At 44.4% G+C, this 10,545-nt stretch overlaps 2 protein-coding genes across 7 annotated transcripts; one reads left to right on the forward strand and one right to left on the reverse strand.

Moving 5' to 3' along the window:
* The first annotated feature begins 2 nt into the window (after positions 1-2).
* Positions 3-8,761, forward strand: NKAPD1 (NKAP domain containing 1). Of its 6 annotated transcripts, none has more exons than XM_029957314.1 (7): positions 25-95; positions 257-652; positions 1,271-1,347; positions 2,313-2,413; positions 3,936-4,085; positions 5,573-5,626; positions 6,078-8,761. In XM_029957314.1, exons 3-7 carry the CDS (start codon positions 1,279-1,281, stop codon positions 6,583-6,585), a joined length of 882 nt encoding a protein of 293 aa, XP_029813174.1. In that variant the 5' UTR covers positions 25-95; positions 257-652; positions 1,271-1,278; the 3' UTR covers positions 6,586-8,761. The 6 variants fall into 6 exon arrangements, with proteins under 6 accessions (XP_029813175.1, XP_029813174.1, XP_029813173.1 ...); XM_029957313.1 differs by having other exon boundaries at positions 67-95; positions 226-652; XM_029957315.1 differs by lacking the exon at positions 257-652 and having other exon boundaries at positions 3-95.
* On the reverse strand, positions 8,678-10,543 carry TIMM8B (translocase of inner mitochondrial membrane 8 homolog B). Its single transcript, XM_029957321.1, has 2 exons — positions 10,405-10,543; positions 8,678-9,073 (listed from the first exon to the last, which is right to left on the reverse strand). The coding sequence occupies exons 1-2, from the start codon at positions 10,531-10,533 to the stop codon at positions 8,906-8,908; spliced, it is 297 nt and encodes a 98-aa protein (XP_029813181.1). The 5' UTR covers positions 10,534-10,543; the 3' UTR covers positions 8,678-8,905.
* Positions 10,544-10,545: the final 2 nt, after the last annotated feature.

Raw genomic sequence — 10,545 nt, forward strand, 5'->3', positions numbered from 1 at the left:
ACGACTTCCGGCCTGGAAGGGAAGTCCGCTCTCTTGTCTCCCAGAGCTCCCCTCCCCCCGCCCCCAATCCCCGCCACGCGAAGCTGCGGCGCACGGTATGGGTGTGTTTGTGTGTGTTTGTACGGGGAGGGCGTTTGGAGGGAAGGTTACCGGGAGCCCCGTGGCCGCTGGGGGGCAGGGATCCCGGTGACAGAGATGGGGGTGTTTTCTCTGTCTGCCCCTCAGAAGCTTCAGCCCCCCCCTTCGGGCACTCTAGGTGTTTCTTGGGGCCCAGTCGAGGATCGTTCCCGTCCGGAGCGTCCCCATCCTTTCGGGAGAGCGAAGGCCACCCCCCGGGTCCGTCCCAGAGGAGCGTGAGCGGGGGATGCCCCGTCCACCCGGCCGTCCGGACTCCGCGCCGGCGCAGCCTCCGGCCTCGGTCGGGAAAGCTCTCCCAGTCGGGCTGGGCTGGCGGCGAGGCGGCGGTGGCCTGGGCCGCGGGTGAGGGCAGACTAACCGGTGGGAAGGCTGCGTTTTCACGAAGGACTCGGGTGAAGCTGCAGAGCTGCCTTTGAGCCCCGACTCCTTGGCTTCCTGGGTCGGAGGAGATCTTGTAATGGAGTGGTTCTTCGTCTCACACTAGCAAGATGCCTGATTTCCTCAGGATCGAGGGGTGAGTGAGCCGTGGGGTGGTTGCACAAAACCGCCGCTAGCTACCCACTGAATACGCTTGTCGTCTGCTCTTTTGGAGGCTTCTGTACAAATTAGAAAGTAAAATTCCCCTGAATGGAGAAATTTAGGGCCTCTCTGCATTTGGTGGCAAACGCTGACATTTGGCGAATCCCGAGAATCGCAAATCTAGGTATTTGCTTCATCACGAACTGATTTTGGGATTCAAGAGTTGATTTCTAACCTGGACCTGGTTTGCCTTGGCCCATCAGACCTCGGGCTTAAGGGAATTTCACCTATGAAATAAGAATGAAGATCCTTGCCTCCTATGAAACCTGGGATTGTTTTGAGGATTACATAGAATGGTGCTCTTGAAAGCACTTAATTTTGTGCAGTTTAAAAGAACTTCGATGTACGTTTATCTCCGTGACATTCATCTTCCCGTTCGTGCGGTCAGGCATTGATCTCCTTTTAATGGTGAAGGGGAAACTACCCTTCCAGACTTCCCACTCCTTGTTCAGGGATCTTTTCTTTACCTCCTGCTCCTTTATAACATTGTGATAAAAGAGAAGGTAATAAAGGAACTTGTTTTTATCTAGTGTGATTTCTTGATTCATTTCAGATTGAAGAATGTCCCGGGTTCCACTGGGGAAAGTCCTCCTGAGGAATGTCATCCGGCACACAGATGCTCACAATAAGGTGAGAGGCTCAGGCTAGCTATCCCTCAGCGTTTATCGAAGGCATGCAGTGTGCCAAGCGTTGTTTTGGCAGTTTGGAGATACAAAGATGAATAGAATAGGTCATTATAATTAATTTGATAAGTACTGTAATAGACACATATACAAAGTGCTTCAGCGCCCTGAACAAGGAATCATAGCATCCGCCTTGGGAAATAAGGAAAGGCTTCACAGAATGGGTGGTATTTGAGCTGCTGCTGCTATTTGAATTAGTTTTTGCTGAACAGGTTAAAATTTACGATGCATAAAAGATCATCCCAGACAGAAGGAACATCATGTACTCACACGGTAACAAAAAAGGACACGAAGCAGTTGGGGCTTGGCAAGAAATTGTGTGCATTCAGAGTGTGGGGGATGTGGGAGGGGGTGCGGGGTAGCGACAGACTAAAGCGTGAGTGGTAAACAGAGTTGGCTTGTGATGCTTTTTCCTCTAAATAATAACGACACCATCAAATGTCTTTACGCTGGTTATGACATGATTGTATTTGTATTAGCTGGATAGGGCATCTAGATCAGACGAAGGGAAACCGGAGACCAGTTAGGCAAGTGCAGTGCTCCAGGTGAGAGATGATGAGGGGTTTGCATGAAAACAGTGCCTGTGGGGATGAAGATGAGGACTTTAGGAGAGAGAATCCAGAGAACGTGGTGACTAATTGAAAGAGAAAGGATTGTCAGTTGATAATTGCAGTTAATTGCAAAATTAATCAGGTCATAAGTGCGTGTGTGCAGGGTTAAAAAGTTCTCGTGTCCCTGCAGAATTCCACATATTTGAGATTCACTGTTTAGCCACTCTAGAAATCCTCAGTTTTTTCCCCAGGTTCCTGATCATAATGCAATAATCACTGCAGAGTGTATTGTCAGTTACTTTTCTGTGATGTAAAATTTTATTTTTAGTCATTTATATTTCTTTTCTTTTCAAAAATGTAGATTCAGGAGGAATCAGATATGTGGAAAATAAGAGAACTGGAGAAACAGATGGAAGATGCTTACCGGGGAACCAAAAGGAAAATGTTACCCAGTAGTTCAAGGTAAAGTTGCAGCTTTAACAACCAAAATAATTCTGATCTTGTTCAGAACCGTTAACTTCCACTTGAAAGCATTTTAGCATGCTAAAGATAGATGTATTCAGTTCTGTGAATCTTTAAGCCTTCCTTCTTTCGTAAATCTAGACCCACACATAAAGAGAGCAGCTCTGATGCATACGACTTAATTCTTAGTACTTATTTGCAATGGAGAATTAAAAAAATTCTACCTTGAACAACTTCAGAAGTTAAGGATTTTGTGTATTCTGACCTTGCTTGACGGCTTTTAAGATTTTCTCTTAGCTGTCATTCCCTCCTTTCCTCTATTAGTCTGTGATTCTCTCTCCACCTTTTCTTACCCCAACTCCTTGCCATGTTCACCAAGTCACACAGCCTTTCACCTCACCTTCTTCATAGTTTCAGTGTTGAGTATGAAGGATAATGCAGGCTTACTGTCTTATCTACAGAGGGATAGGGATGTCTGAATGTTTGGAACATCTCTTGGGCTTCATATGCCTGTTAGTGTAGAGCTGTCTCTATGAAAAATGACTATACTAATGCTAATTTCTAAGGCTACCCAGGGAAACAATATATGAGCTATTTCAGGAGAGTGTGTGCCTGCGGAGTACTCAGGCTTTGGAGTGTGCTTGGTCGTATGTGAAGGGCTTTAAACAAGAAAGTCTTTGGGGTCTCCAAGGTAAAGAAGGTAGGGTCTCAATATAAAAATAAATATATTTGCAGATAAAATGTTTTCTTGCTAAAGATGGTCCTTTGAGGATTTGGAAGTTAGTGCAGATGTTGGTTTGTCTTATATTGTTTGTTCAGTTCCAAGAGGCATTTCTAGGAACAAAATAATATTTTTAGAGTGAATTATTAACACCTGGCGTGGTCTAATAAATCTTTAAAACATAATTTCTTTAGGGACAGGATTCTGATTGTCTCCCATTTGCTATTACGTTCCTAGAAGGTAGAACAGCCCCTGGCATATAGGCAGCCCTTAAACGTTTGTGAGAAGTGATTAGCTTGCTGAGTGACTTGTTAGTGGACCTTGTAGGCACAGGCCATATCAGTGGTTTTTCTAGCCCAGCATCCTTAGGGGTTAGCCTTGCTCCTGCTGTTACAGTGACTTCAGTGCAGCAGGTTACTGGTTTTCGAGGAAGGGAGTAGATTTCAGAATCTCCAGGGTAGTTTGAAATTGTCAGCAGCTGTGATTATGCTCGGCATCCTTTGCATGCCCTCCTGCTTGAGCATCAGTGAGTGAGCCCCAGCGTGCCGTAGTGCAGACGTCACTTTTGTCTGTGTTCTGCAAGAGGATGGGTAGTGACAGTCAAGATTTTCACTGGACAAGCGTCCAAACTTAGAGAGTAGAACAGATCATGACTTTTTACGTGTTTTTTTTTTTTTAACACTAAGTATCAGGTGGTTTTGTTTTCCCCTTAGCTTGCTCATTAGGTTTTGTGCAGACATTCTATAAAGGAATCTCACAGATTGCTTCTAAGTATAAAAGGTCTTCTGTTTTTCCTTATAGCCGGATGCGTAGTGATGGTTTTGATGAAGAAAGTCAGAGAGACTATTGGAGGACAAAGAATGAAATTTCTGGGGCCCTGGAAGATGATTTTCTTAAGGCTAAATCCTGGAATAAGAAGTTATATGATTATGAAGCTAATATGCCAGACAGGTGTGTAACTAAATTCTTGTGACTATTAATGATCTCTGACTTGAGAATGTGTACTTTTAAAAATTAATTATCTCTACAAAAACTAGCACACAGATGTTCTTAGCATAATTATCATAATGGCCCAAAAGTGGAAACCCAAATGTCTCAGCTGATGAAGGGATAAACAGATGTGGCACACTAGTGCCCCCTTATCCATGTGGGGCAGGCCCTGAGACCCCCCGTGTTGCCTGCAACTCTGAGGGGTACTGGACCCTATGTAGATTATGTTTTTTCTGTGCATACATGCTTATGAAAAAGTTAATTTCTTTATGTTTTAAATATTTATATTTGAGAGAGAGCGAGAGTAGGGGAGGGACAAAGCGGGGGGTGGGGGACAGAGTATCTGAAGTGGCCTCTGCTGATAGCAGATGGCCTGATGCAGGGCTCACACTCCTAAACCATGAGCTCATGACATGAGCTCAAGTTGGATGCTTAACTGACTGAGCCACCCAGGTGCTCCTGATAAAGTTTAATTTCTAAATTGGGGACAGTAAGAGCTTTACAACAACTAAAAATAGAACAGTTATAACAGTATCCTGTAATAAAATTTATGTGGACGTGGTCTCTCAGAACCGTATTCGTTCTGTACTCACCGTTCTTGATGACGTGAGGGATACAGTGCCTCTGCTATGAGCCAGGAGGGGAGCGAGGCGGACGGTTTGATGCAGCGTCAGGCTGCTGCCAGCCTCTGACAGTGTGGCAGAGGAGGGCGATCTGCTTCCGGAAAGCAAACCTGAAGATATCGGGGACTGATCGGATGTTCTCTGACAGTGAGAGGACTGAAGGACTGATAGAGTGTAACATGGGTGAACCTTGGAAACAGGCGAAAAGAAACAGACACGAAAGGCCACTTATCACGATTCTCTTTATATGGTATGTCCAGAACAGGCAAATCCATAGAGACAGAAAGTAGATTCGTGGTTGCCATGGGCTACAGGAGAGGGAGGAATGGAGAGTTATTGCTGAAGGATGGAGTTCTTTTTGGGTGATGAAAATGTTCTGAAATTAGATAGTGACGATGGCTGCACAACTCTGAATACACTAAAAGCCACCGAATTGTACTTTAAAAGGGCGAATTATATGGTATAGGAATTACATCTCAATAAAGTTGCTATGTAAAAAAAAATTGTCCCAATGTAGACAGCATTATGCTAAGAGATGTTTTTGGAGAAGTATTTCACAGCTAAAGAGTACAGGAGAAGAGTTTCTTAGTGTTTCTTGAGAATAAGTTCTCTTACAAATGGACAAAAGAACCCTTTGTGTCTAGAACGGTGCTGTGCAGTACAGAAAGTGTAGCCAGTTAAGCCTGAAGGTGGGCTTGGCTGTGTTGGGTTTTCTTTGTTCTGTGTGCATGTCTATGCGTGTGCTACTAAGGCTAGTTTTTTTTTAATATAAAGAAATGGATGTATTGCCTTAATAACACATGTAATATTTATGTCATTTTACAGATGGGGTCACAGTGGTTACAAAGAGTTATACCCTGAGGAATTTGAAACAGACAGGTAAGGCAAATAGGCTTACTGAAAAAAAAAAGAAGCCAAGTCTGAACCAATACCAAGCAATACTATACCAAGTCTGAACTATAAATTTGGTTCCTAATTTTATAAAGGAGATAAAATTTGCCATTAAAAAATGTAACCAGAAAATAACAGGCAATGTAGTTGGGAGATAATTGGTATTTTGCCTTTTTCTGATTGACGTTCTGCGTATGTATAGCATATAGGTTCTTACAGTATTCCATACAGTAGCTGAAGGTCCCAGATTTGAATTTTTATCTTTAAGGAAACAAAATGAGAAATCAAAAGGCGAGAGTGATCGTCTCATAGTAACATTATGTCAAAGCTCTTATTAAAATTCAGATGTTAACCTCAACTTTCTACCTGGAGTGCAGACTACTAAAATATAAATACGCTTGTTATCTCCTATACTAGAGCAGTTTCTCGTTTTTATTAGTAGTGGCCAGCAAGATGTTGCCAATGGGACAGAAACGTCTCCACAAGTAAAATCGTCTGCCCACGAGTCTCACAAACACAAGAAGTCAAAGAAATCCCACAAAAAAAAGCAGAAAAAAAAGTCACACAAAAAACAGAAGAAAAGCAAAAAGGAAGCCACAGACATAACAGCAGATTCCTCAAGTGAGTGCTCAGAAGAAACTGGGGCTTCTAGTACCAGGAAAAGGAAACAGCCACATAAGCGCAAGAAAAAATCCAGGAAAAAGTCTCTCAAGAAACCTGCTTTATTCTTAGATGCAGAAAGTGACGCTTCCCAGTCTGATGATTCCGCATCCAGCAGTTCTGAGGAAGGTGAGGAAAGAGACACTAACAAGACCAAAAGGAAAAAGAAAGAGAAGAAAGTCCATATCCCTATAGTTAACAATGAAATACAGGAGCGGACAAACAAACGCACAAATTGGAAAGTAGCTACAGATGAAAGGTCTGCAGAGAGTTCAGAGGATGACTAAATGCGAAACCTTCTTTATTTGCCCCTCTGACTCTGGTGACTTGCAGCTCTGTCACCTTGGGGTTTTGCCAGTGACTTTATTGCCCAGCACAGGGGCCCTGAGGTCACAACTGTCCTGTGCCATCTATTTACGTTCTGACAGACTTGTCTTGTTTCGGCCTGTTCAACTTGAGCCTCTTATTGTTCATATGGAATCTGGTATTTTGTTATGAAGTTTTCTCGAAGAGATTATTTTTTGCAATTAATCACATTTAGGGTAGAGTGCATATACAGCAAATTAAAGGACCCAGAGAGCTGAACCCAATAATGACCTGAGTCCACCAATTGGGATGTTGAATCTGGGGAGCAAGGGCTGGGACCCAGAGGTGGACGGGAACTGGTGCTGTGTAAAATGCTGTGAGGGCACATCGTGTTGCTCTGGTTACGTGGCTGGTGCCAGGACTCAACTTTTTGTCTTTAGCCTTGGTGCTTTGATCTTTGTGTGTCTGGCGCCTTAGATATGGTCCAGTTTATTTAATGAGAAAAAGAATATAAGAACAAGATACTTTTCCTTCATGATAACATGCATAGACCACTGTTATGAGACTAGGGTTTTTTGGTCAAATTTCCCTGCTGGACAGGATCTGTGGCTACACTCAGTGTACCCCTAAACATGGTTATTGGGTAGTAAATGGTTTTCTACTTCTATTGCTGTACATTGCCTAAATGGACTTGTGTTCAAAATTCTTTCTTTGGTTGTCTTGAATAAGTCCTCAAACAAATGGGATAAAGTTAGGAATTGGTCATGCTGTCTAATGGTGCTCTGAACAGGATTCAGGGTCGCAACTGCCATTTAAATGTTATCGCCTTGTTCATTTCTAAACCTATTAATGACCTTTAGATTTTCCCTGAAACTAAGTTGAATCAGTTCCAAAATGAAACAGGTTTCTCAGGGATGCACCCATTTCTTCCCAGTCAGCCTTCTGATTAAAGCACCAGGCAGAGACCATACTATTTCCCTTTGCTCTATATTGTGATCCCTACTGTTAATTCTTAAGAAACCAAAATATCACTGAAAAAAGGCTGTTAGAACAAAGGTGAATTTTTTCATTATGACAAATGTCAAGTGACATTGTTTTCCTGGTTGTCACTTCATGGGCTGAGTAGAAAACTTGAAAACCCAGACTTTTGGTCTTGGTTCTGCCACTAACTAGTTATGAGGTCTGAACAGGTAAGTTAGCCTCCCTGGCCTTACTTTCCCCATGTAGTATACAGAAATACTTCATGGTAGCATGACAGTGTAAGACACCAGCAATAGAATAGACCTATAACAACATTCCATGAGGTGGGAATACTTTGTAGTTCTAACTACTAAATTTGTTCTCTTTCCGGAACAGATTTCTAATAAAATGCTTAGTCATAAAAATACATGCTTGGCTAGAGGTTCCCATCCCTTGATTATAAGCAGGTGCTACCTTTGAGGATATTTACTTGAAATATTAATTGGTACTCAATTGTCAGTGTTCCATGGCATATATTTTTACCTTTGGGATTAGGAGGGGCCCAAGGGTTGGGGCGGGGGGGGGGGGGACAATCTGTAATTACTACCTCTTAACCTAAAGCAATTGTTTTGCTCTTGGAGTAAGGGAAATCTTTGTTGGAAGGAGTCTCCAGCATGTATTTTTTAAAGCATTGTTTCTGTGCTGTAAAATTACTGATTTTAGCACAGACTCCGGAAGATGGGCCAGTGGAATAAGGCATCTCCAGGAAGTTGGTTCTGTTTTGGTCTTGACCCTCCCCTTCTCCCATTCTAGCAGGCCTCTTTCTTTCCCAAGAGCACACATCTTGCCTGGTTTTTTTTCCCCCCCATGTTTACCTTTTCTTGGTCATGTATAAGCAATAAAGCTGTTTTCTGTTCTTCACCCTTCTCAACCCCAATTTCTCTTCTATATCGTAGGCTAAGGTTTTGATGGTTCTTCTAGCCCCCTAGATAGCTCTTCAAAACCCAAGATCTCTCATTTGCACTACTGGTCTTGGAACATACTTGTTTCTGATGTTCCTGCCAATCAGAGATCTTTGTATTAAATTCTAAAATGGGATTAAAACAAAAAAAGTTGAAGAATTCACATTTATTGAGTAACTGTTGTGATACAATCTGGAATTTCTGAATTCCAAATAAATAAATTTCACTTTTTGAACATTTGATCTGTTACTTTTTAGCACCAACAGGCTTGGCAACAGCCTCAAGTTCACCTGACAGTGGGCTGACAGCCTTCCCCCAGTGGCCCTTCGATCTGTTTAACAACAAGTCCTTTGCTTCTGTCATGCTTCCAAGGGACGGCCTACTGCCCTCCTTTCTGGACAATCTGGGCAAACCGACTGGTGATAGCAAGAGTAGTGTCAATGAAGCGGTCCACACAGCTAGAGAGACAATTTTCAGTGCGAGAGTCTAGGCGATTCCCTGGTTTGTCCACACATTTGTCCCAGCAGAGCTCCATGAAGTGATGCACCTAAGAGGAAAGAAAATGAATAGCCACTGGGGTTTGCATGTAACTCTGCCAACTTTATTTCTTTCCCATTTCCCATCACCCGATGGAATCATTCTTTCAATCACCAAACCATGGGCTCTCCTCTTTCCTCACTTCATAATCTGTCACCAATATGGCCCAGATTCTGGTCCCTACAGTGCAATAATCCTTTATCCTCTCTATTTGTTTTTCTCCTCTTCAGTAATTAAAAATTACTTCCCATCAAGTCACCCCTGTGTTTGCTTAATGTATCAGTTCCTCTCTTAGCCACTCGGCACTCCCTTACTTACCCATCAGCCTGTGGTGCTTCTATGAAGTACATGCAGAGTGTGCTCGACCCTTAATATTCCTGGAGAGCCCTTCCTAAGGATCTTCCCCATTCTCCAACACAGTTCAAATCTTTACTTCCAGGAAGGTCGCAATTTTTTTCCCCCCCACTGTGTTGTCCTTAATCAGGTTGTAATTTTCAGGCAGAGTATCTTTTATCTTTGCAAATCGTTCCAGTGTAAGCTGGGAAGGTATGGTAGCAACTGATTTCCCCCCAACCTCTGCACTCATCTCACTCCAAATCTATCCCTTCCTACTACTAAAGAGTAGCTCTTTAACCATTCACTGAGGGCGTCCTCCTTGGGATGCTGAGTACGAAGTACTCAGTACTGTCTGCGGTCCTAAAGTACGACTGTCTCCCTCAGTCTGAGACGAGGTTAAGCACGGAGCCACGGGGCTAGAGGTCCTGCTGCTAGTAGGCGACCGCGCCGGGTGGTCCAAAATACTCGTTCCAAACTACACCCTGATTGCTTCAGAGTCCGTCTTTATCCATCAATGCCCTACTGCTTTGTCGTTTTCAAACACATACCGCATCTGATCTCTACAATTCAGCGAGGCAGCAGGCGGCCGCAAACCCAAGACCCACCCGGGTGGGTGTCTTGCCTAGGGGCACGTGGCCTGTAAGGGGCACAGACGGGAGGAGAACCCTGACCCTTGCGAATGCCAGGCCCAGAGAGCTCGCCGCCCAACTAGGCGCCGGTGCCCTTGGCCTCGCCCGAACCTTTCCCCTCTGCTTTACACTTTCTCTTCCCCCCACGCCGGGTCTGCAGAGCGGGCACCTCAGCACTGCTGGTCACCAGGGCGGGAGGGCCATGTTCATTTCCCTTCTGAGAAGCGGGCGCACTGGGCAGCCTCCCCCTGGTGAAGTGGCAGAGCTCTGCTGGTTTTTTCCTAGCGGCTGTCACTTCGCGGGCTGAGTAAAGAGCCTGAAAACTCAGCCTGCACCTCCGCCTGCTCTCTCTCCGCCCCGGTCCTTGTCCCCGCACCTGTGCCGTGAACTGTGCCTTCTGCTGTTCGGCCGCCACAAGGCGCTGCAACTCCGCTTCGTCCGCCTCACCCAGGTCCGCCATTGTCCGCCTCGAGCTCCCGGCCTTCCTACGAGCCGATGCGCGCATGCGCGGCGGACG

Source organism: Suricata suricatta, chromosome 11 (assembly GCF_006229205.1).
Source record: "Suricata suricatta isolate VVHF042 chromosome 11, meerkat_22Aug2017_6uvM2_HiC, whole genome shotgun sequence".
NCBI lineage: Eukaryota > Metazoa > Chordata > Mammalia > Carnivora > Herpestidae > Suricata > Suricata suricatta.

Bases quoted from the DNA above. Each gene is read 5' to 3' on its own strand.
- NKAPD1 (XM_029957315.1), top strand. From the start codon at position 1,279: ATGTCCCGGGTTCCACTGGGGAAAGTCCTCCTGAGGAATGTCATCCGG. The intron at 2,414-3,935 runs GTAAAGTTGCAG...TTTTCCTTATAG, and splicing joins ATGTTACCCAGTAGTTCAAG to CCGGATGCGTAGTGATGGTT. The intron at 4,086-5,572 runs GTGTGTAACTAA...GTCATTTTACAG, and splicing joins GAAGCTAATATGCCAGACAG to ATGGGGTCACAGTGGTTACA.
- TIMM8B (XM_029957321.1), bottom strand. From the start codon at position 10,533: ATGCGCGCATCGGCTCGTAGGAAGGCCGGGAGCTCGAGGCGGACAATG. The intron at 9,074-10,404 runs GTGCGGGGACAA...CTTTCCTCTTAG, and splicing joins AGGCACAGTTCACGGCACAG to GTGCATCACTTCATGGAGCT.